The 25,768-nt window shown below is 35.2% G+C and overlaps 1 protein-coding gene across 1 annotated transcript; it reads left to right on the forward strand.

The window, feature by feature from the left end:
* The first annotated feature begins 3,319 nt into the window (after positions 1–3,319).
* Positions 3,320–22,911, forward strand: LOC131042081 (uncharacterized). The gene is made up of 2 exons (XM_059210180.1): positions 3,320–3,794; positions 22,646–22,911. The coding sequence occupies exons 1-2, from the start codon at positions 3,320–3,322 to the stop codon at positions 22,909–22,911; spliced, it is 741 nt and encodes a 246-aa protein (XP_059066163.1).
* Positions 22,912–25,768: the final 2,857 nt, after the last annotated feature.

Below are 25,768 nucleotides of genomic sequence, written 5' to 3' on the forward strand. Positions count from 1 at the left end.
AAGCTCTACATGATGGTAGAGAAAATTCATATGTTATTAACAAGGATGGGAAAAAGTTTGTGATGACATCATTGCGAGATGACAAGGTAGCGTGGGGAATGTCAAGGATAAGGTTGATTGCAAGAAGAGAGTTCCTAAGACATGAGGAACATAAGGATGAAGAAAAGAAAGTGATGGAAGCCACTTCTAGGCTTGAAGAAGACAAGGTAGATTCTAAGTTGCGGGAAGAAGAAGAAAAGAGCAGGTATGAGGTGAAGGAGAACAAAGAAGCAATCCTTGAGAAGAAACAAAGTGAGATTGTGTAGATGAAGAGTCCATTGATAGTACATGCAACATATCAGTGAGATGATGTGACAGATTATGATTCATATAAGTCAGAGGTATATATGAAAACAAAATAAAATGTGAGTGAGAGTGCTGGTGTATTGCCAATAATGAGGCAAGGATGGCCTAGAGAGGTCATAGTAGAAGATAGAATTGATTTGCTGACAGAGAAAGTGGAGGATAGTATGATAAAAGGTGATGCTGATAGTCTAGATGTGTATGAAGATGAGATAGAGATCCTAAGAGAGGATAAAGATGTTAGAGGAAAGGTAATTTGTCCCTTGGAAGGGAAAGAGAACAAAGAGCAACAAGTAGCATGTGAAGAGGAAGATGAACCTAATGGCAAAGAGGTTCTAAGAGTTGAGAAAGAGATGGAAGACAAAGATGCTGGTGATAAGAGAAAAGAATCAAGTCTTGAAGGGCTTGAGTATGCAAAAGTGATTTTGATTGGGACAATGGAATGTTCTTTGGATGGAGTAAAGGGTATAGTGTAGAAAAGTACCCCTATGATAGTGAATTGTGAGGCTAATGATATAGCCTTTAAGTTGGATAGAGAGTTGGTATGCCAAGGGGAATGGCATGAGATGAGGAATGAGTTGGTAAAGGAAGTTGAGTTGGTTGATAAGATTATGATGGGCCAAGAGAAGGCTAGAGAAGGTGTGAGTTCTCCTAGCATGGAGATGAAATATGTTGATGATAAGACTATGAGTTGTCTTTGGGTGGCAAGTCTGATTGTTTTGTAGATGTATGCTATTGTGACAAAGATTCCAAACATGGTGAAGATGATGGATGTTGGTAGAAGTTAGATGGTGGAAGGGGCATGCTATTGCTTCTTGATTTTGTTGATATTGCTAATAAATGGGAAGCCAAGAGTGAAGATGAAGGGAAAGAGTCAAAGTATCAAATGTTTTGGCATGTGTAAAGATATAGGTCAGATAGAGAGAAGATGCGAGCAACCTAATTAGAGCATGGAGGAGAAGATTCAAGTGGAAAAAGAAGAAATGAGGGGTGCAAGATACAAAGAATGGATGGGAAGTCAAGAGAAAGAAAAATACAAACCCAAGGTGAAGATGAGAACACTACAAGGGGAAGATGGTGCTATTTTTATGTTTGTTTATTTATGCAGGTACACCATTTCCAAGAGACTTGGAAATTTTTGAGGCGGGGAGTATGGTGTAGGAGCACCCAAGACAAGATTGGCCACCATGAGGACATAGTGAAGATTTATGAGATAATTATGTCTATGAGGTTAAAATGACCATTTGATATTTTAAACATGGATAATAATGCCATTTGGAGTCATCAAACTCATGTAATGAGTCATTTGGTAATAAGTTGCAAAATTGCCATGTTGGGCAAATAATGTCAAAATGAGTAATGTAATGGGGTCCAATGGGTAGAATAGGTTTTTAATGAGAATTTTAAGTTTCATAAGGTCTTTTGTGACCATATTAATGTAATAAAGTTTATTAGAAAGTGTCAAGATGCAAAAAGGTTAAAAACTTGTCAATTGACAACTAAAAGTGTCGATTTGAAAATAAATTGAAGTTGTAAACACCCAAAAGTGCTTGTATGGGTGGTTAAGAGTTGGTTTTCAGTTTCCATGAAGGGAAGAGGTTTAAATATGTTTTTTATGATCCAAAATGAAGAGGTAGAGGGTTGGATTTTCTTGGCATTGTAAGAATTTGGGGTTTGGCAATAAAAATATAAGCTTTTCCTTGCAATTTTGGTCTTAAATCTGCACTTTATTGGTCTAAAACTCTTCTTCTTTGCTTCATTTTTTACTGGAAATGCATTTGAAAATGTAGAGGGTTGTTTTTACTATCATTTGATACTATTATTGAAGATTTTACATTCAAATCTGATATGCTTCTATTGGTTGTTCTAAAATCTGTTGTAGGTGATTGTTTTGGGGAAGTTTTGAGAGTCACAATGCAAATGTGACCCATTTCACTTTATGTGGTTGCTATTTCTTGTGGAATGGGTCAGGAATATTGTATTATATGTTTCTATAACCTTACATGTGCAAGGAATAACATGGAGAGGAGTGTTGATACCCTAGGCTGAGAGATTGAGTGAGGAAAAGCATGAAAATGGAGGCATGAGTATAGCAGCAAAAGATATACCTTAAGGAGGTAGTGTTTTTATGTAAAAAAATGTTAGGGGATGGTAAATAAATGGTCAATACCAAGTTTCAAGATCTGGAAGTGAGTTTTGGGGTTTGAACAAGGAGGCCCTAGTTTTTTAGCCTTAAAAAGGGGGGTTTAGTATCTAACCTATCAAATGATTGTGTATTGTCTTGAAATCTAGAAAATATATGGTTTTGGAACATTTTTCAAGACATTTTTGGTTTGGTATTGTGATCATACCATTTGTTGGTACTTTCTTTGGAAAATAGGGCTAATTGGGCCTAGTTGGTGTGTAGCAAGGTGTTGGTCTCAGTATTTCGTCGAAAAGACCTATAGTTTATTTTCACATATGTTGTGTAACTTCCAAAAGGGTATCCATATATGTAATTTATTTTTCATGTGTTTTGTTATTATTTTGAGTAAAGGTTAGATTACCCGCTGAACAGGGCTACTAGGGAATTAGTCTATTTAGAGACCCGAGTAAGGGTTTGTGAGATAACTAGTTGATAGGATGAGTGAATCCTATTGGGTAAAGTGGAATAGGGTATGTAGAGGCCCTAGGAAGTGTTGGAACAAGTTGGTGAGGTTGATAGTTCTATTTGGGCATCTTGGTGAAGCCTAGTGAAGGAAGGTGAAATAAGAAGAGTCAAGTTTTTGAAGAAGCAAAAATGATAATTTGCAATGTAATTGTGGGAGAGTCCATGATGCTTAAGGGGATCTATCATTTCCTACCTTGTATTTCCCTTATATTTTACAAAGTCATCTATACCTATTTGGGCATTGTCTTATACCACCATACCTCTGCCAAGTCTGCATCAAAGTGGTATCAGAGCAAGAAAGGTCTGGGTAGGAAGTAGGAAGGAGTGATGGAACCTGAGAACCAGTTGGTTAAAGAAACCTTGGAGAGGGAAAGAAGAGAAAGAGAACAGAGCATGGCAAGGGAGGAAAGAGCATGGAGAAGAGAGAAAGAGAGTATGCAAGCAAGGATAGAACAATATGAGAAAGAAAGAATGGACAATAGGAGGGAAGAACCTAATTGGGAAGAACAAAATGGAGATTATGGAGAAGAGAAACTAGAAAGACCAGAGCGTAGGAGGGTTGAAGATGAAGTGGACCCTGAGGAGAGGAGGTTGGTTAGAGTTTTGAAGGCAGTACAAAATAATGTAGGGAAAGGACATGTGGATATACCTATCTATCAAGGAAAGATGGATAGTGAGGAAGTGTTGGGTTGGCTTGATGCCTTGGAGAACTACTTTGAGTATGAAGAGATGGAGGATGATAAGAGGGTAAGCTTTGCAAAAACAAAACTCAGAAGTATTGCAATCAATGTTGAAGTAAATTGTGAGCCCTGGTCAGAGATAATTTCTCTTAGTACTCCATATCTTGTAAATATATCTTCATAAAGAAACTCAGCCACCTTATTATCTTGCATGTGTTATAGCACGAGCTTCCACCCATTTTGTTACATAATATTTACATACCAAAATGTAGGATTTTCCATTAGAAGGTGGATCAATTTGGCCAACAAAATCTAATCCCCATTTATCAAATGGTGCAACTGATATTTGTGGATATAATGGCATCTCATCAGATTTAGTAGGTCTTCCCATACAAAAGCATCTGTCATATTTTTTTGTATATTGTGTTGCATCCTTGTGTAATGTGGGCCAATAGTACCCTGTATTTAATATTTTGAGTGTGTTCTTTTTGCAGAAAAATGTCCTCCACATGGCTCATCATGACATGCATGTAGGATATCATATGTTTCATCTTCCCTTACACATCTTCTCATGACTTGGTCATGCCCAATATAAAACAAACAATCTACAATCCATGAGAAGTTAAAAAAATTTCTACTAACAACCTTCTTTCCTTAAGAGAAATGAATTAGCATTTTAGCAGCAGCTAAATAGTTGGCAATATCAGCATACCAGGGTGTGTGAGCTTGTATAAGGAATAAATGTTCATCTCAAAAAGCATCATCTATTACTGTAGAATCTTCTTGTAACTGAAGTCTTGAAAGATAGTCTGCAACCACATTAGACTTCCCTAGTTTATCAACAACTGTGATATCAAATTCCTACATCAACAATAACCAGCGAGCTAATTTACTAGTAATTGAAGGCTTATTCATGAGATATCTGATTGTGGTATGATCTGTATGCACAAATATGGGATATCCTATGATATAGTGCCTGAATTTATTGAGTCCATATATAACAACTAACATTTCCTTTTCACTGACTGTGTAATTCAACTCAGATCCCTATAAGTTCTAGCTAATATAATATACTGCACTTTCCAATTTGTCATTCTTTTGTCCCAATACTGCTCCTATTGCATAATTAGATGCATCTATATGAATTTGAAAAGGTAAAGACCAATTTGGACCTTTAAGAACTAATGCTTGGGTCAAGGCAAGCTTAAGCTTCAAGAAAGCTTCATTGCATGCAGAGGTCCATTTAAACTCCATATCCTTGGTAAGCAGTGAATATAAGGGACTTGCAATTTTGCTAAAATCTTTGATAAACCTTCTATAGTATCCAACATGACCAAGGAAACTTCTTACATCTTTTTGCTTCACAAGGGCATTGATATGCTGAATGACTTCAATCTTTGCTAGATCCACCTGTATTCCTTTTATAGAGATCTAATGACCAAGGACTATTCCTTCTTGCATCATGATGAAGCATTTCTCACTATTTAATGACAAAATATAGTCCTCACATCACTGAAAAACTTTTTTCAGGTTACTCAATGCTTGTTCAAATTTAGAACCATAAGTTGTAAAGTCATCCATATAGATTTCCATGATGTCCTAAGAAATATTAGAAAAGATACTGATCACTGCTCTTTGAAAAGTGGCTAGAGCATTACACAACCCAAAAGGAAGAACAAAATATGCATATGTGCCCCAAGGACAAGTAAATGATGTCTTTTCTTGATCCTCCGGGGCTATTTGAATCTGATTGTAACCCCTAAATCCATCAAGAAATGAAAAATATCTTTTACCAGCCAAAGAATCCAATACCTGATCCACAAATGGTAATGGAAAATGATATTTTCTTGTTGTTAATTTCAAGGCTCTATAATCAACACATACACTCCATTTTCCTCCCATTGGCTATCAGAGATAGGATAGATAAACCCAACCTTTAACAACTTCTGCAACTCTTCTTTAACTATTTCTTTTAATGCAGGATTGATTCTTCTTTGTGGCTATTTGAGTGGGCAACATTCTTCTTTTATATGGATATGGTGGGTGCAAACTATTGGATCTATTCCATGCATATCCTTGTAATCCCATGCAAAAGCATTTTTATGACATTTCAGCAAGTCTACAAGGGCCCCTTTTTGAGTATCTAAAAGATCTTTGTTGACGTTCAAATATTTATTCAAATCAACTTCTATCTTGATAGTAAGATCAATTTGGTTCATATCAGAAAAATGAGAAGTAGAGACTTCCTGCAGCAACAAGGTATGCAATACATTAGTGGCTACAGGAAAGTCTAAACTTGCAATATTCGGTACCAACTCTTGCAATTGTTGTTCTTGTATCAACTCATTTATCAAAATTTTATAAATAATTGAGTCTTCCTCATCATAAGGTGATTAATAAAGTCAATTTCCTCAGACTCTTCTCCCAAAATAGGCCAAACGACTTGTCATTGATCACATTGGGGTTGTGCTGGAGAATACAAAGCTAATGTTTTTGTAGAGTTCCCATTTAAAATAGTCATATCCCCTAATCTACATCCAATATATGCATCAGCCGTGTCAAGCCAAGGTCTTCCAAAAATCACCAAAAATCCTCCCAATGTTGCCTTTGGAGATAGAATTATAAAGTCTGCAGGGTATTCCCAAGAATAAAAAATATGATAGTTCTGATACTTAATATAAGTACAGATCAGATAGCCAACAAGATGAGAGGGGGGGGGGGTAAAATACAAACTTAATCATCCATAAAAACATCAGATTCAACCTCGGTAACATGTATATCAATAATATAACAAAAATTGTTAAACATGCAAACTCAAAAGCATCATAAACCTCATAACACCAGATTTAATGTGGAAACCCAAATAGGGAAAGACCACTGTGGGATTTTAGACCCACTAAGAAATATACTCTTCTAGAGTATGCTCGGTTAAAAGTAAATCCTGTTAAAGATTACAAACGCATTGCTAGATGTGACCCGGTTAAGGGATTTCCCTCAGATCTGTTAGGATCTTCACCTTGTTAGAAGTGACCTTGTTAAAGGATTTCAAACACTCAATCAGAATGTCACCTTGCTAGAGGGTTTTACAAATAAGACTGTTAAGTCCACTCGGTTAAGAGATTTTCTATCACTTTCACAAAATAATAGTAATAAAAATCTATCTACAATTTCACATCTAAAATGCTAAAGTAGATTCCTATTTGTTCAATACAATCTAGACATAGAACTAATCTTGTCTATCTGCTGGGCTTCTATACTCTTTTATTCAAATAGGTCTTCAAGCTTCTATGCTTGGTAATCACTATGTAGCATCCCTATGCATACACTTGCCCGCATCCCTTGTTTATCAACAGTTTCCTATTTATAAACAATTAGGTAACCACTTAATCTCCTTGATCACATTTCCCATGATCAATCATAGCCATCCAATCTTCAATCTTGTCCAGGTTTAATGCATCTTTTGATCTGAAAATGTTTTACCCTACCTTGGAACTTGTGCTAGGGTATTGCAATTCAATCTGTGCTGTAGATCTTCATGCCGACTTTCCATTGCCTTAGATTCATTAACAAACTTCATCCACGGCTCACCAATCATCTAATCAGTTCCAGCTCATCAGCTTCATTAAATAACGCATGCAAACATTTAATGCATTCTGTTATAGCTCAGTTACAACTTGATAGCAACTCGGTTATAACTTGGTGAATACTAAACTTCACTCAGTAAACATTTCGCCTTCATTAACCGATAGCGATAACCTTAGGATTTATCGATAGGTTCCTTAGGGTTTACCGACTAGGTTCTTTGCTTGGTAACATAGTATAGTATTAACCTTCACAATTTACAACATATGTATGATGTTAAAAACAATCTAAAACATCATGATCTCATCATTGTCTGACTCGGTAGTAGTTGCCCATTGAACACCTTATTCATCCCCTTATTCATCATATTCTTTCATGTCTCTTTTACCAACATCTTTATACTCTTTTAAATCATACTTCTCAAGATATGGCAGCATCATACTAAATTAGAAAATCAATTTCTTGACATCAATGACAAAATAATAATATCAAGACAGTAAACATCTTTAATTAGTTATATCCATAATCATCAACAACCTTCTCAATATCCTTATGAAATGCCAACAATCTTTCATTGTCTGTTATAATGCAATATTGCCAACAATCTCCCCCTTTGGCATTGATGGCAAAACCAATTGATTTGACCTTAAAAAGATTCGGATTGCTGTGATTCTGAAATGCTGAAATGCTCTCCCCCATATATTAGACTTCTCCTCTTTCTTTAGTCTTCTTTCCAATCTCCAGTCAGTATTCTCTCGGTCTTCTCCCCTAATATTAGTCTTCTCCCCCTTTGACAGCAAATGCCAAAAAGTAAAGAATGAAAACATAATTTCTTTTTGTATGAAGTGATTTCCTATTGTTGTGTATCAACTGAGTCTTGGTCAGAGCATTTTGTCTTTAATTCCTGTTCCCTGTATTGTTTCCTATAATAATTCCTGTACACCTTTAGAAAACATCCCAAAGTGTGTAATGCAACATCAACTCCTAACAGATATTCAATAGAGTCATCGGATTGATGATTTCACCAAACTCTATCAATGAGTAGAAGATAGGGGTAGGACCCCTAACTTACTTCAGAGGTATTCAAAAGTGTCCCTTGGTAGTGGCTTGGTGAAGATATCTGCTATTTGTTCCTTTGTGCTAACATACTCCAACACCACTTTGTTCTCTTGAGCTTCTTCTCTAAGAGAATGATATTTGATAGAGATGTGCTTTGTCTTAGAGTGCATAATAGGGTTTTTTGAAATATTAATGGCACTAGTATTGTCACAGAATATAGTTACTAGCTTGGTAACTTTCTCATTTATACCTTCCAACAGTTGTTTGATCCATGCACTGTTGGTACAATTCAATGCTGCAGCAATGTATTCAGCTTCTGCTGTTGACTGTGAAACACATCCTTGTTTCTTGCTAAGCCAACTCACTAGTCTTTCTCCTAAAAAGAAAGCTCCTCCACTTGTGCTTTTTCTATCATCAATGTTGCCTACCCAATCAACATCAGTATAAACATGTAAATTAAAATCATTTCCTTTCTGATATACTAAGCCATAATCCTCAGTGCCTTTCAAGTATCTAAAAATTCTTTTGATTGCTATCATGTGTGTTCCCTTAGGATCTGTAGAGAATCTTGCAACTATACCTACTGCATGTGCTATGTCTGGTCTGCTATGAACAACATATTGTAGCTTTCCAATCATGGATCGGTAAAGTGTCTCATCAACAGATACAGATTCATCATTCTTTGATAATTTACAGTTGGTAGTCATAGGAGTACTTACTGGTTTTGAATCCTCCATTCCAAATTTCTTCAAGATTTCCCTTATGTACTTGGATTGAGTAATGAAAATCTCTTTTTTCATTTGCAGTATTTGTAAACCTATAAAATAATTTATCTCACTAATTAATGACATCTCAAATTCTTTACTCATTTCATTTCCAAAGTTCTTGCATAAAGAGTCATTTCCACAAAATATAATATCATCAACAAATATGGCTAACATCAGTATTCCATTTTCATCATTCTTCATGTACATGTTGTTGTTCTCACTTGTCCTTATAAAACCAATCTTAATCAAATAAGAGTGCAATATTTCATACCATGCTCTAGGTGCTTGTTTCAAACCATATAAAGCTTTGTTCAATTTACATACCTGATCTTTATTATTGTCTTCAACAAATCCTTCAAGTTGTTCAACAAAAACTTCTTCTTCTAATATTCCATTCAAAAATGCAGATTTGACATCCATTTGATATACCTTGAATTTTTTGAAAGTAGCATAGGCCAAAAATGTTCTTACTCCTTCCAGTCTAGCAATAGGTGCAAAAGTTTCACCATAATCAATTCCTTCTTCTTGAGCATAACCTTTGCAAACTAGTCTTGCTTTGTTTCGAATGACTTCTCCTTTTCATTTAGCTTGTTTTTGAAAATCCACTTTGTATTGATTACATTTTTGTCCTTTGGTCTTGGGATTAGTTTCCATGTGTCATTCTTCTTGATTTGATCAATCTCTTCTATCATAGCATTTATCCAATCTTCACTGTTAAATGCATCTTTCACTATTCTCAGTTGAAATTTAGATATCAAACATGTGTTCTGTCTTAGTTTATTCCTTGTCATCATTGGATCATCCTTATCTCCTATAATCTAACTTGGTGCATGGTGTATTCTGACATACTTGGCTAATACAGGCTCGATAGGCTCTATGTGATCTTCTTCATCACTCGACAACTGGATATTCTCTTCATTTTCTTCAACAGTCTTCTCGGTAAGACTTCTCAGTTGAACATAGACAAATTCATCATAGTCTTCTAGTTCCTTGGAATTTCCTTCATCATTTCTTTCTGCAAATTCATTAATTTTCACATTTGCACTTTCTACTATTTTTTTAGATGATTTGATCAGACATTTAAATGCTTTGCTTCTAGAAGAATAACCTAGAAATGTTCCTTCTTCACTTTTCTGATCAAACTTGTCATTTCTATCATCTCTGTGAACATAGCATCTACTTCCAAAGATTTTAAAATAACTTACATTAGGTTTCTTATCATACCAGATTTCATATGGTGTCTTCAAAGTACCTTTCTTCAATTGAACTTGGTTCAAGGTGTAAACTGTTGTGCTTATTGCTTCTCTCCAAAATGTTTGTGGCACCTTCTTTTCAATCATTAGTGTTCTAGCACAATCCACAATAGATCTATTTCTTCTCTCTGCTATTCCATTCTATTGTGGAGTTCTTGGTGTAGAGACTTGTCTTTTAATACCATGATTATTGCAAAATAAGTTGAACTCATCAGATGTGAACTCTCCTCCTCTATCTAATCTAAGACATTTCAGTTGTCTTCCTGTTTCATTTTCAACTCTTGCCTTGTAGCATTTAAATGTTTGAAAAGCTTCTAATTTTTCTTTTAAAAACATTACTGACATCATCCTTGAATAGTCATCCACAAATAATATGAAATATTTATCACCATAATAACTTTGAACTTTCATAGGACCACAAAGATCAGTATGCACTAGATCTAAAATTCCCTTAGAAGTGTAAGACTTACTTGTAAACCTTGATCTTTTCATCTTACCAATCTGGCATCCTCGGCATATAGCATTCTTAGGTTTTTCAAGACTCGGTAGTCCTCTTACTTGGTGCTTCTTGCTTATTTTGATTAGATTATCAAAATTTACATGACAAAACCTTTTATGCCATAACTAGGTATCATCTATCTTTTCATACAAACACTTGTTACGAGTTGAGTCAAGGTGAAATGTGTTACCTTTTGTTTGTGTCCTGGTAGCAGCTAATTTTCCATTCTTGTCATGAACTTTGACAATTCCTTTCTAAAATTCTATTTGGTAACCTATGTTGTTTAGCTGTGCTACACTCAACAAATTTTATTTCAGACCTTCAACCCAATAAACATCATTGCATCTTACATTATCAAGAAGTGTTATAGATCCTTTACCTTTTATTGGACATGGTGCATCATTACCAAATCTAACATAGCCTCCATCATAATCTTCTAATATAACAAACTTGTGTTTATCTCCTGTCATATGATGTGAGCATCCACTATCTATAATCCAAGAATCATTAGTGTTTATGTGAGATATTAGGGCTTTTTCTTCATACCTTTCTTCATCTGATCCAATCTTTGATAGCCACATAAACTACTTCCTCTGTATCAGTCTCATCTGATTTATCATCATTGGATTCATCATCAGCTATTAAGCATGTCTTTCTATATCTTCTTCTGAAGTCTAAGTGTCCTCTATAATGATTATCTTTCTATTTGTCATCTCGGTAATCTCTCCTTTCAGTAAAATCTTTGTCAGGATAGTTAGAAGCCATATGTCCTATCTTGTCACAATTGAAACATTTCAAAGGTAGTTTTCCTTTATACTTACCTTTGCCTCTTGGTAACCTTTTGGCTAATAGTTCTTCAAACTCTTCTTGCTTTTTGATTTCCTCATATAGTTTGTATACTTCCTCCATGTTCTTACGAAATCTTTCACTTGCTCCATTGTGATCTCCTTCAGAGTACTTATACTTTCTTTCATTGTAATCATTAGATTCATCAAAATGAAAAGAACTAAATGTAGATTCAACTTTATTTACCAAAGATCCACTGTTATCAAAATTACTTAACTCAAATGCATGTAGCTTACCAATAGTAGCATCTAAAGAAACTGGCATATTAGGTACATACCTCAATTCATTGATTGCAGAGATTTGGATTGCATAAGCTGGTAGAAGGGTTCTCAACAACTTACTTGTTATATCCTTTTCTTCAATAGTTCCACCTGCTCCTTTGATTTGATTGACAATCTCTTTTAGTCTTGTACTGTACTGAGTTATGTTCTCACCTTCATTCATCCTCATAGATTCAAGTTGTCTTCTTAGACTATCTACTTTTTCTCTTTGAACATGTTCATCTCCTCCATATACTGATATGAGCTTATCCCACATTGCCTTTGCATCATTGCAACCTTCTAGATCATTAAACTTTGAGTCGGTAAATGCAGATGTTATTTCAATCATTGCTTGAATATGTTCTTGCTTTGCCTTTGTCTCTTCCATAATCAATGGATAGGTGCTCGGTGTAACAAAATCATTCTCCAGATAGTATACAACATATTCTCCAACTCCTGATAGATGTAGCTTCATCCTTTTCTGCCATGTAGAGAAACTTGACTTGTTCAGCTTCGGTGCATCCCTCTTATACATCTTTGGATCTTCACCTCAAGTGCCTTTAAACTTTTCCTTCCAGAGTCCAAAGCTCTAATACCAATTGATAGTTTTGATACTTAATATAAGTACAGATCCAATAGCCAACAAGATGAGAGGGGGGGGTGAATTATACAAACTTAATCATCCATAAAAACATCAGATTCAACCTCGGTAACATGTATATCAGTAATATAACAAAAATTGTTAAATATGCAAACTTAAAAGCATCATAAACCTCATAACACCAGATTTAACGTGGAAACCCAAATAGGGAGAAACCACTATGGGATTTTGGACCCACTAAGAAATATACTCTTCTAGAGTATGCTCGGTTAAAAGAAAATCCTGTTAAAGATTACAAACACATTGCTAGATGTGACCCGGTTAAGGGATTTCCCTCAGATCTGTTAGGATCTTCACCTTGTTAGAAGTGACCTTGTTAAAGGATTTCAAACACTCAATCAAAATGTCACATTGCTAGAGGGTTTTACAAATAAGACTGTTAAGTTCACTTAGTTAAGAGATTTTATGTCACTTTCACAAAATAACAGTAATAAAAATCTATTTGCAACTTCACATCTAAAATGCTAAAGCAGATTCTTATTTGTTCAATACAATCTAGACATAGAACTAGTCTTGTCTATCTGTTGGGCTTCTATACTTTGTTATTCAAATAGGTCTTCAATCTTCTGTGCTCAGTAATCACTATGTATCATCCCTATGCATACACTTGCCTGCATCCGTTGTTTATCAACAATTTCCTATTTATAAACAATTAGGTAACTGCTTAATCTCTTTGATCACATTTCCCATGATCAATCATAGCCATCAAATCTTCAATCTTGTCCAGGTTCAATGCATCTTTTGATCTGAAAATGTTTTACCCTACCTTGGAACTTGTGCCAGGGTATTGTGGTTCAATCTGCACTGTAGATCTTCATGCCGACTTTCCATTGCCTTAGATTCATTAACAAACTTCATCCATGACTCACCAATCATTTAATCAGTTCTAGCTCATCAGCTTCCTTCATTAAATAACACATGTAAACATTTAATGTATTCTGTTATAGCTTGGTTACAACTCGGTAGCAACTTAGTTATAACTTGGTGAATACTAAACTTCACTCGGTAGACATTCCGTCTTCATTAACTGATAGCGATAACCTTAGGGTTTACCGACTAGGTTCCTTAGGGTTTATCGACTAGGTTCTTTGCTTGGTAACATAGTATAGTATTAACCTTCACAATTTACAACATATGTATGATGTTAAAAACAATCTAAAACATCATGATCTCATCATTGTTTGACTCAGTAGTAGTTTCCCATTGAATACCTTATTCATCCCCTTATTCATCATATTCTTTCCTATGTCTTTTACCGACATCTTTATACTCTTTTAAATCATACTTCTCAAGATATGGCAACATCATACTAAATTAGGAAATCAATTTCTTGACATCAATGCCAAAATAATAATATCAAGACAGTAAACATCTTTAATCAGTTATATCCATAATCATCAACAACCTTCTCAATATCCTTATGAAATGCCAACAATCTTTCATTGTCTGTTATAATGCAATATTGCCAACAAAATAACCACCACATCTTCAATCATATCATCAAGTATGACTATAGAGCTATCATAAAGCTGTAGAATTGTGGGTGTAGGCCTTAGACTATTGATTTCAAGCTATTTCATTACTTCTCTTGTCATCACATTAATGGCTGCCCCTAAATCAATTAAAACATTTCTTATCTGGCTGCCATTAATGACCTACTTACAACAGGACTACCTGGATTAGAATATTTTGGAATTGCAACCTTGCCTAACATAATATCTACTAGTTGACCCATAACATGCACTGTTTGCAAATCCTTCTTCTTCTTGCCAGGTTTTTTTAGACATACTTCTCTCAATGCCTTACCATATATAGGAACATCTTGTACTGCTTGCAACAATGGAATTTTAACACAAACATGTTTCAGTTGATCTATAATATTTAAACCTTTCTCTTGTTCTGTGAGAATTTTCTTTTCTTGTAATCTTTAGGGAAATGGCAGTAATATCTGCTTCTAAGGTATTGTATCTATTGGATTAGAGATTTCTTGTTCTTCTTGTACCTTAGTGATAATTGGAGGAGATGGATTAGCCTGAGTTGTCCCAGATCAGAGGTGAATATCACTTAGAGATAGAGAATAGGCTGGTTATTGATTAAGATCAGCTGAATAAGCTTGTTGTTGTTGGTGAGATTTAATATTAGGATTTGGCATTGGTTGGGTGGGCAACTGTGTTGGTTTAGGTGGGACAATAGTGGCTGTAGGAGGAGGCATTATTGCAGAAGGCTATGACTGTTGAATAGGCTGTTGATAACCAAAAGACTGGGTAGTCCATGGCTGAATCCACCTATATTGAGGAGTAGGTTACTAATTCCCTTGAAACTGACTTCCTTGTCCCTAAGGTGGATACATATTCCCTTGTGGCTGCTGCCATTATGGCATTTGATTAGAAAAATTCTTCCCTTGGCCTTGCGAACCATACCAGTTTTGATAATTACCAAAATTTTGAGCATATGGTGGTTGCCATTGGCTGTTTGGTACATAAGAATTTCCACTATAACCAGAAAAAGAAAGTGGATCTGAAGGCATACCTTGTCTTTGGAAATTTGGCCTTCTTTGAGAGACATAGAAGACTTTCTCATCCTCACCTTGTATTGGCTTGAAGTTAGGAACCTCCACATTTGCAACCATTTTACATCTGCAATCCTTCTTTTGATGTCTACAATGAGGGCAAAATTCTGCAAGAAATGCATCAGCTTCTTCATGCTTCTTCTTAGCTGAAAGTGTATCCAACTGAGTAGCCATATTATTTATGATATCCTCCTTAAAGTCCTTCAATAAATGGTTAAGTTCCATTCTAGAAACTCCAGTAGCCGATGCTGATGAAGATACTCCTAGCTTGAAACGCTTGTTCCTTTTAGAAGTAGATCTGGAATACTTCTTACAAATTTGTCCTATTTCTACCCAAGTGGACTATGTAATGTCACCTCCTCCCATAAGATCCAAAGAATCAATGCATTCATCACTGATTCCCCTCAAAAATATCAACTTGAGGGAATCTTCATTTAGAGTACTATGTTTGGACTTTTTCACACTAAATAGAAATCTCTCCAGATAATCTTCAAGACTCTCATCTTCTTTCTGTGTCATTCTAAAGATATCATCCCCATGTCGATCAGTGCCTCTACAATAATCTTTATATTTTGCAAGAAATAATCATTTCATCTCATCCCATGTATTGATTGTGCTACTACCCAAGCTCATGAACCATCTTAAAGATGATTCCTTCAAGGTTGCAAGAAATATTTTGAGTCTATGGGCATCTATAGTATAGTCAAAACTCCTATAGAGAACATCAAACTCAAAAAGAAATATGGTTGGACCTCTGTCACCAATCCATAGAATTTAGGGAGGGAAGAAGCTGGAATGTTCTTGAGATTAGCATTATCATGTTGATCAGATATGGGGAACTCAAATGTTGGGTCTGGTGGTGGTGGTGGATTATTTCCACCAGGAGGTGGGTTTCCTTGCATTGGACTTGTGGGGGTATTTACTATATGAAATTATTCTTCTTGAGGTCGAAAGAGGAACTAAAGACTACCTTCTAGAAATTTAGATTCAGGATGGTTCAAATTCTCAAGGCTTTGGTAAAGTTCAGCAAAAGGATTTATATCTCCGAAATTATTTTCTTCATGATTAGGAAGACTGGGCATAAATCTACCTCAAACATCTCTTATTCGCCTATGCATGCAGATTCATGAATTTTTTTTTAAACAATCAGGTGTGCCAAAAAAAACAATTAACTGAAAACTGAAAAGACAATAACCATAACAGGTTCTTAGTTTGACACCATCCCTGACAACAAAGCCAAAAATGTTCAACCCAACAATAAGAATAATAACTCTAGTTGAAATCTCAACCCGAAGTTTGGACACTCATTTGGCAAAGTCATTATTTCCATAGCTGGTGTTCATTTCATTGTCAACCCAGGGACGTAATACTTGAAATGGGTCTACACTATATATGCACTAATTTCCTACGACCGCTATTCTATATTCCTGCAACAACTAACATTATGCGGAAAAGACAATCAATAATTGGAACTATAAAAAGGCTATAGGAAAAATTCTACATAAATTCATAAAAGCCATACTAGATAAACTCAATGCTGATAAACAGAAATTAATCTATTCAAGCTTGGCTGCAAGAACACTCAGTGTATCTATTTGTAGTGGCTACAGGAATAGTCAATGCAAGAACGTCTACTACGGCTAAGGAAAGAAAACTAATTTTATCGAATGCATAGGAACACTCACCAAGTGGGCCCCCTTGAATGAGTGATACCAGGATTCCTGAGAATAACTCTAAAAGATTAGAATAACATAATTTTATTCATCATTCTTTAAAAGTCATTACATAATTAAATATGAAAAGAAACTTAAAAATGCTTATGAAAAATCCTCTCCTCTATTCTTCTCCCTTTCTATCTAACCTCTGAGAAGAAGAAGACATTATTATTAAAAAGAAAATATCTACAATAGACAACACAAATCACACCAAAAAGAGGAGGTGGATGATTGATCGAGAAAGGAGATAGCTAGAGTTATGTTGCAGGAAACGCGGATCTAAACCGAACCACAGTCATAACATACTATGGTGGTATTTACAACTTCAATGTCCACTTAAGTTAGACATTGGTAGTATCGCTTGATTTCTCCTCTTATGTCATCCCTTACACTTTCTCAACATTTCTACAGTTTGATCTTCATTCATCTCTTGAGTATCCTTCCCTTCAATAGGCACGATAGGCAAACATCCACTGCAACATCGTTTATTCCCTTCACTGCAAAAGAAATAACATACAAGAACATACATACACAATTTATTTAATCAAGACATCTATTAATTTCACATATGATATTGCCCTAAATAATCCACATGGAAATAGGAATAAATGGCATGGCTAAAGGAATAAACTGGCAAAGATAAAACATGATTTAATAGGTTCAGGCTTAACATATTGAATACATATAGTAAACTTTCAATACATCACTACTACTATGCAAACCAAAAGATGACAAAAACTCAAGAGTTTTGAGGATAGAAATATGACAATGTCTCAACTCATCAATCATTGATGGAAAAATTGTTTTTGTAGTCATCTAAGTCTTGGAAGCCAACCTGTAAGGTAACCGGTACAAAAGATAGTTTAATAGAGAACCAATAATTAGGACTTCAACTGATAAAAAGAGACAGAGTTGCATTCTGACAACTGGTACAGGTGATTCATGAAGAGTTGGATGATGTGGTTTTAAAGAAATGGTGGAGACAAGTATTTGGAGCTATGTTCATGACCATATTGGCAGATTCAATTGGACAAGCAAGATTTGATGTACAGAGCAGGCTATCTAGAAGAATAGTTAACTGGTAGTGATAAAGTCACTAGATTGGTAAATCGATACAGTTTCTGTTTTATTTTTGATTTGTTATGTTGGTGGCCAACATAAGTTCGGCATGCAATGTTAGTTTGTCTAGATTCATTGAACCTAGGAAATTGTTCCAAGGTTGTTAGCTGACTAAGTTGATGTCTATAAAAAGTGTGATGAGTTATGAATGCATGTATGAGATCGAAGGTGAATATTGAGATTCTAATTGTGCGGTGATTAGTGAAGCTTTGTATTGATGTATTGATGTATTATTGAATTTTTGAGGATATGAAGTGGATCTTATTAGACATAGAGTTGTTACATGAAGATCATTTGACTTTTGTTTTCCTAATAGTTTGTAGTAGTAAAATCCCCCTAATCGGGTAAGTCCTGACAGGCATTAATTTGTAAATCCCCTAACAGGGTAGCTCTATATCACAATCTTAAATCCTCTTGCGAGGTTGATCTTAATAGTTTAAAGCTCCTAATAGGATCTGCTCCTAACCGGGCATATTTGTAAGACCTTAACCGGTCAAGATTTCTATTCTGCAGATAGTAAATCTTGTGGGTACTAACTCCCACCATGGTTTTTCCCTTTTAGGTTTCCACGTATAAATATCTTTTGTTATGTAGAATTTTTTTTATTGTGCATTATCTTATGTGGTAATATTCCTCTTAGCCTATTAAATTTTGAGTTGTTTAAGTTGGTGATCAAATTCATATTGTTTTTACTTTCACTGATTCACCCCCCCTCCCAATGCCTTATTAGTTTATCAATTGGTATCAGAGCCAAACTTCTTTGAGGCTTAACCGCTTGAGAAGGATTCCTAAGGAAGACATTGGGGATATGAGTTATACAGAGATATCAAATAAACTTGTAGAGAATGAGGAAGCCCTTGAAACATTGAGAGGCAAGTATAAAGCTTCACTTTCTAAGAGAAGAGAGCTAACCGAACAACTATTGAAGGTTTCTGAGAGAATTTCTTCTGATGAATCAAACATAGGTGAAGTGGTTTATGAAGTGGAGAAACTAAATGATGAGAAGACTAACTTGAGGAGAGATCTATAAGCCCTAACCATCTAGATGAGTTGGGAACTTGTAGCAAGGAGGGCAGCAGAAGACAAGATCAAAGAGAAAGAACATGAGATCTTTAAGTTAAATTAGCAAAATGGAACTCTATATGCACATTGGCATGAAGAGAAAGAAGAAAAAGAAGAAATAAAGGTAGAATTGGATATGGCAATGTCTCTTAGAGAGACTCTTATGAAAATGAATGAAGACCTTACACAAGAACTTGTTGATGCTAATGAGAAGCTTGAAAAGTTTAACAAAAGTTCTACCATGCTTAATTAACAAATCCAATCTCAGAGGATGAAAGGTGATACAAATAGATTAGGATACAATACATTTGAGAATGGTTAGCCTTTTAGTACAAAGGAGAACATGGAAGAAGGTAAATTTGCATCTAAAATTTCAAAAATCCACTAGTAAGAAACCTTACAAACCTATATGTTTCAATTGTCATAAGCCAGAACATACTATTAATGTTTGTAGAAGCAGATCTGATGTTAGTAATGGTTATAGACCTAATACATATCAAGGATATAAGCCTAGAACCTTTAATGGTTATAGTTACACTTGAAACATGCATGGACATAGAGTTGTTGAGCGCAGGTATGGAGCAAATAATCCGACACCTCATATGATTCAGAGGTTTGCTGGTGGTTGGCAAATAACCTTTAATGACCGACGAAGTTCTAATTGGCGAAGACCCTATGTTAACCGGTCTAGCCCTTATGAGATGGAAAAGAGGATAAATGTGGTTTGCACAATCTATCATAACTACAGTCATGTAGCTATGAACTAGAGAAGAAGGACTGGTAGAAGCAATGTTGGACCTTGGAGAGCATCTAGTATGGCTTGTTATAATTGCCATAAACTGGGACATATTGCAATTTTTTGCAGAGCTAAGGTGAACCAACCGGTGAATCAAATTATTGACCGAAAAGGGAAGATGAAAGTTGATGTGGAGGAGACAAGTGCTAAAATGAATAGAATCTGGAAAAAGAAGGATGATGAGAAAAATGAAAACAAACCATCTGAAGATCCTAATTCTTCACCTAGAGTGGAGAACCCTTCATCAACAAACTAAGTTGTTAAGAAGCTTAGGGGGAGCTTAATGTTAGATCTATTTTAGAGGGAGCTTAATGTTAGATCTATTTTAGAACCCCCTGAAGGACCATAAGGTATGCTAAATCTGCATACTTTGATACATTATGATATTGTGAAGTGATTTTGTGATCAAACTGGTAGGTTTGATGTGTTATGAGAACCGACAGTGTGTTAAAAAATATTTTAGGGTTTTACTGGTAAGACATTTAATGCGGTAGATAATGGGGAAATAAAAAAAACTTTTTGAATATCATTTATCACATGGAATTCTCATGAGCACACAGAGACAAAATAGAGTAGAGAAGAGCTTGTGTATGCAACATTTGAATAGGTTGATACAGATTTGAAGTGATTTGATGTGATTTACGATTGACAATCGGTGAGAAAAATTTGTTGGTGTTTGGAACCATAGTGCAGAAGTGGTAAAATGTATTTATCTAGAAATCTTCTTATCTGCTTATCTTTCTGAATCATTGCAAATGGACACCTCACATCTTTTTGATATTGCTAATAGACCCTATCCTAAATTTAAGAGGCACCTATTTAAGTGTGAGTAAATTGGTCCCATCAGAGCTCTATCCTAAGTTCATTATGGTGTCTTACATGTTGAAGATGTTAGATCTTTCTATCATTGCAAACTAGAGGATCCTGGTATGATTGCTATTTTTTATCAGTATAGAGAATTGTGTGATAAGAATGGTATTTTGAAGGCATAGCTCAAAAGGGTTATAGAGAAAGTCTTTCACCATACCCTGAACAACATTGATGATTTTAATGATGAACTTGTGAGATATGTGCTTAGAAGAATTCATGACCAGTTCATGTGGCTCTATAGGCCACATAAAATTTCTAAGGAAGCTATTCATGCAGTCACCGAATTTTGTACCCCTAGTGAGGTTCCTGTACTCAGATCCATTCCTAAGAATGATCTAGAAAATTCAACAGGATCTAGATGGGATGGAAGAGAAATGACAGTGAATAATATCAATGATCCAACAACAAAGTATGCCTCAATGGTTATCGGTTTCCGGATCTATTACCCTAGCAGGATGAACAACATCCTTGCTGTTGCTATTCACAGTGTCCACCAAATGATAAAAGAGGATATTGATTATGACTTCTCAAAGGCATTGAGGATTTAATTGATGTTGAAACTATAATCCATCAAGATGGATAAGAGGCTAAGGTTCAAATTTGGTCAATTAATTCTTCATTTATTCTTTTACTTTTAGAATTATTTCCCCAATATTCATGATATCCAATGGATAGATGGCACTCTATCATTGGTGCAAATAAATAATAGCATAAGAATGCTTGGTAATGATTTTGGCAAGATTGCATGGGGATATTTAAGGACTTTCAAAATAAAATGCAAGCAAGGGAAAGGATATCGGCAAATATTGTCAACTGATATGAATACACAATTTGCTTTATGGTTGATACAAATACATGTCTAATGGAGGCAATTGAGCCCCAAACTACATGGTTTATGCCCATGGGATATTAAGTGGACAAGGATCTTTTGATTATATATGTTGATCATTTGCTTTCCCAACCAGTAGATACAATAGCAGAACATTTTGGCACTTACAAGGAGAAATCCCTTCAAGTGCATTCAAAACTTAACAAACCAGTAATAGAAAAGAAAGAAAAGAAGTTGAAGCATTTGCAGAGCAAGAAGGATTCACAAAGGAAGCTATTTTTGAAACAAGAGCAAAGCATGTTGCTCAATAGGCCGGAACATCAAGTGCTCCCACCGGTACCTCCAATCATATGAAGACAAGAGCTGGAAAGGAGAGAGTTGTAGACAAAGAAAAAGCAACAACTTTTAAGAAGGAAAAACCAGTAGCAACAAAGAAGGAGAAACCATCAAAGATTCAGTTTTGGAGAAAAGGTAATATTGTTGAACCACCTACTGCACCGGTTAAGATTGGTAAAAGGAAAAAGAAACAAGCATCGAAACTGGTAGATGTTGATGAAGAAGAGACTAAGTCCGAAGGAGAAAATAAATCCCTAAGGGCCAGTGGAAAAAGGTCTAATGGTGTTGGTACTTCAACTATAAAATCTTCAAAGAAACTGGTAACAAAGCCCACACCTCTTGAAAATTTAATAATAAACATTAAAGAGTATGGTTTATTGATTGGTGTGAATAAACTCTATGAAATTTTTAATGAAGATGAACAAAGGAAGATTGTGGATGTAGTTGTTTACATGATGAATAAATAAAACAAAACCCTAATTGAATTGCAAGGGAAGATTCCCAATTCTTTATATAATAAGATTGATGCAAGATGACAAGCAGCCATGAGACAAGACAAAGAATTTATTAAATTTATTCTTAAGAATTTGCAACCTAAAGCTATAAGAGAGGAGATAGGTGAAATTATTGTGAAGGTAAAGTCATCTTTTAGGTCAAAGAAAAGGTTGACAAGAATGTTAATTGGTGAGACCCAATCAGTCCATGAGGAGACTACAATTTTTTTGAAGAAGGCATTGGGTCCGATTCCAGATAAAGAAGAAGAAGGTAAAGAAGATGAACCAGAAAGGTTTAAGGATGAAGATCTTCTGAAAGGTGCTAAAATATCTAATTTTGAGCCTGATGAAATTATGATGAGTGATCAACTGGTAGATGATCAATTGGTGAACACACAAACTGAACCTATGATTATCCCTGATAATGATGATATCAATAATAATGATGATGTTGATGCTAATGACAATGTAGATGTACAAGATGTTGATGTTCAAATGTCTGAACAACATGAACAAGAATAGAGATATAGAGCCCCCACCCGTATAGGAAATTGAAAAGGATAAGGAAAGTGAAAAGAAAGAGTATGTAATAGAAGATAAGCCTGAAGATGCAGAGAAGAAGATAGAGGAAAAGAAGATAGAAGAAAAGAAAGAGGACAATGCTGGCATATGTGCAGAAGTGTGATGACATGATGATATTGTATGTTTTCATTGATGTCAATATGTTGAAGTATGAACCGGTATATTGAAGTAAGCAACCTGGCAAGTGAACCGATATGATGATACAAGTAAACCAATTTGATGGAATGAACTGGTATATGCAGAAAGTGAACCGGCATGTGAGCCAGTATATGGAAAGTTTGTATCGGGGTTTCTGGTTGATGCATTCCAAGTCTATGTGATTCGACCGATGACATCCTGTGATGGGTTAGAATTTAAATAAAGATCAAATCATGTTGAAGGATTTTCTTGAGGATCTTGCATGAAGAAGATTCATCCTATCTACCTCAGGAATGTGCGAAGTCTTAGTAAATGGTGGAGAGTGTATGATGGGTTATCAACTTCTAGAAGCAACAAATAACGAACGATGAAGAACATCTTGAGATCTGTTCAAGACTATTTTATTCAATGCAATGTGTTTGAAAGGTTAGGATCGGACCGACTATATTGATAAAACTAAATGTTTAGGGTTTAGGGTTTATGCTACTGACCTATCTATTGTCTATAAGGTCAATGATGATTTGCATTATGAAGTTGTTGGAAAATGTTGTGTTTGTGTATCCAAGTGAAGATATACTTGATTCTTGCTAGACTAGAGAAGTGTGTAGATACCTATAGAGTGTGATTGCATAAGCAAAGGAGCTAAAGTGGATCTACCTTGGCATTGAGTGTTGTTATCAGATCAGTATATTACCTGTTGACTTCTAACCATTTCAGTAGTTGGAAAATCCCTTAATAGGGTAGATTTAATAGGCTTTGTATAAATCCTTTAATAGGGTGACTCAAATCATTGATTTTTTCAAATCCTCTTGCAAGGTAACCTTTAACAGGGTTCTAACCTTTAACCAGGTATTTAGCCATCCCTTAACCAGGTGATCCCTAGCAAGATCAGTTCCTAGTAGAACCTATTGTAAAGTCCTTAACCGAACTAGGCTCCTAACATAGCGGACTTCAGTTGAGTTCAAAGAACAACTTGTGGGTATTCATCCCCACCGTGGTTTTTCCTAGTTGGGTTTCCACATGAAAAATCATTGTGTCATGTGTGATGCTTTTTCATGTGATGATTAGTGTTTTCTATTAAGTGGTAATGCATGCTGATCCAATGATCTTTATATTTCTGATGTATTACTTGTTTATGCATATGGGTGAAGTGGAAAGGAGAGATCAAGTTTTGTGAAGATCTAAGTGTTACTAGTTTATGTGTTTCACAATCTCACTGTGTTTTACCGGTAGTGCCCTATTTTAGATTGGTGACTATGTTTACGAATTTGTGCAGTCTTTACAGTCAAAGTGGTTTTAGAGAAATTTTTGTCTATACCGATTCACCCCCCCTCTTAGTATCTGTTAAGTACTTACTGTTCATCATTATTCATCAAACAAGGTAGAAGAGAAAAATGAAGAAAATAAAACAAAGGATATTGAACCTAAAGTGACACCTTTGTCGCTTGATTCCTAAAAGAAAATTGTAGATGAAGTTGATGATGATGCTATAAGCATCAAAGGACCACTAGAAATGGATAATTTGAGCTCAACTAAGTTTATGGAGATTGCAATTTCCATGCAATCCCAAGTCAAGAAGAAGAGGATGAAAGAACAACAGAAGGAGGCAGAAATAATAAAGAATGTTGTTGAGATTTTATCTGGTCTCAACTGGAGACTGATACAAATAATTTTGTTACTCCTATTGATAAGCTTTGATAAATTGTTTCTGATGCAAGAGAGAAAATGAAATCATTTGAGGATGTAGCTTATATTAGTGTTAAGAAGGATTAAAAGAAGAAAAGAACTGAGCAATTGATGAATAAAATTGATAAAGGTAAAGTTTCCTTGACTGTCAATAAGGACTATCTGAAAGGAGGACTTGAAATTGGAGGTAAAATCCTCTCAACTGTTTCCAAATTTTCATTGTTTTGTGATGATTTGAAAAAGAAGGAGGAAGTTGAGAAGGAACTTGATGTTCTTAGTGAATCATTCAAGCCCCTTAATGACTCTGCTATCAATTTTGGAAGATTGGTTGTAGAACTTCAACGTATGTTGAAAGCTTGTGAAAATGAATAGGTTAAGAGTATTAGATCACTAGAGGAATTACAGACACAGATGATACCAAAGGTGGAAATCTTGTAGAGAGCTTATAAAGAATTAGAAGCTATTCTTGCTACCTTAGAGATGAGCACTATAGATGCCATGGAGGAGTTTGTTGAGAAGATCAAGACACATGTTGAGATAAACGACACTATTTTGGAGACCTGGCATAATGATGTGAGACAATTGAAATCTCATTTTAGTGATGCTTTTTCTAAGATTGCATTGTAAAGACATTCATATATGTTATTATAATTTTGATGCACATTTTGATGTAACATGTATTTATCTTTCATTTATTTACTTCTTTGTTTGGCATTGTTGTCAAAGGGGGAGTAATAGTTGAATAGTCAGTCAAAATTTTGTATGTAAAAGTAATGGGAGACTAGCAGTATAAGTATATTAATTTTTGTAATAGAATGCAATTTCTAAGGGGGAGTATATGTCATGAAGACAAATTTTGTATTGCACACTTAGTTGACAAAAAACTTTCTAAGTGTTTCCATCAATACCAAAGGGGGAGAATGCTAGCATTTGACTGAACTCGTAAAGATTGTTGGTGATATGCAATCGGTAA

The sequence above is a fragment of the Cryptomeria japonica genome, chromosome 8 (assembly GCF_030272615.1).
Source record: "Cryptomeria japonica chromosome 8, Sugi_1.0, whole genome shotgun sequence".
NCBI lineage: Eukaryota > Viridiplantae > Streptophyta > Pinopsida > Cupressales > Cupressaceae > Cryptomeria > Cryptomeria japonica.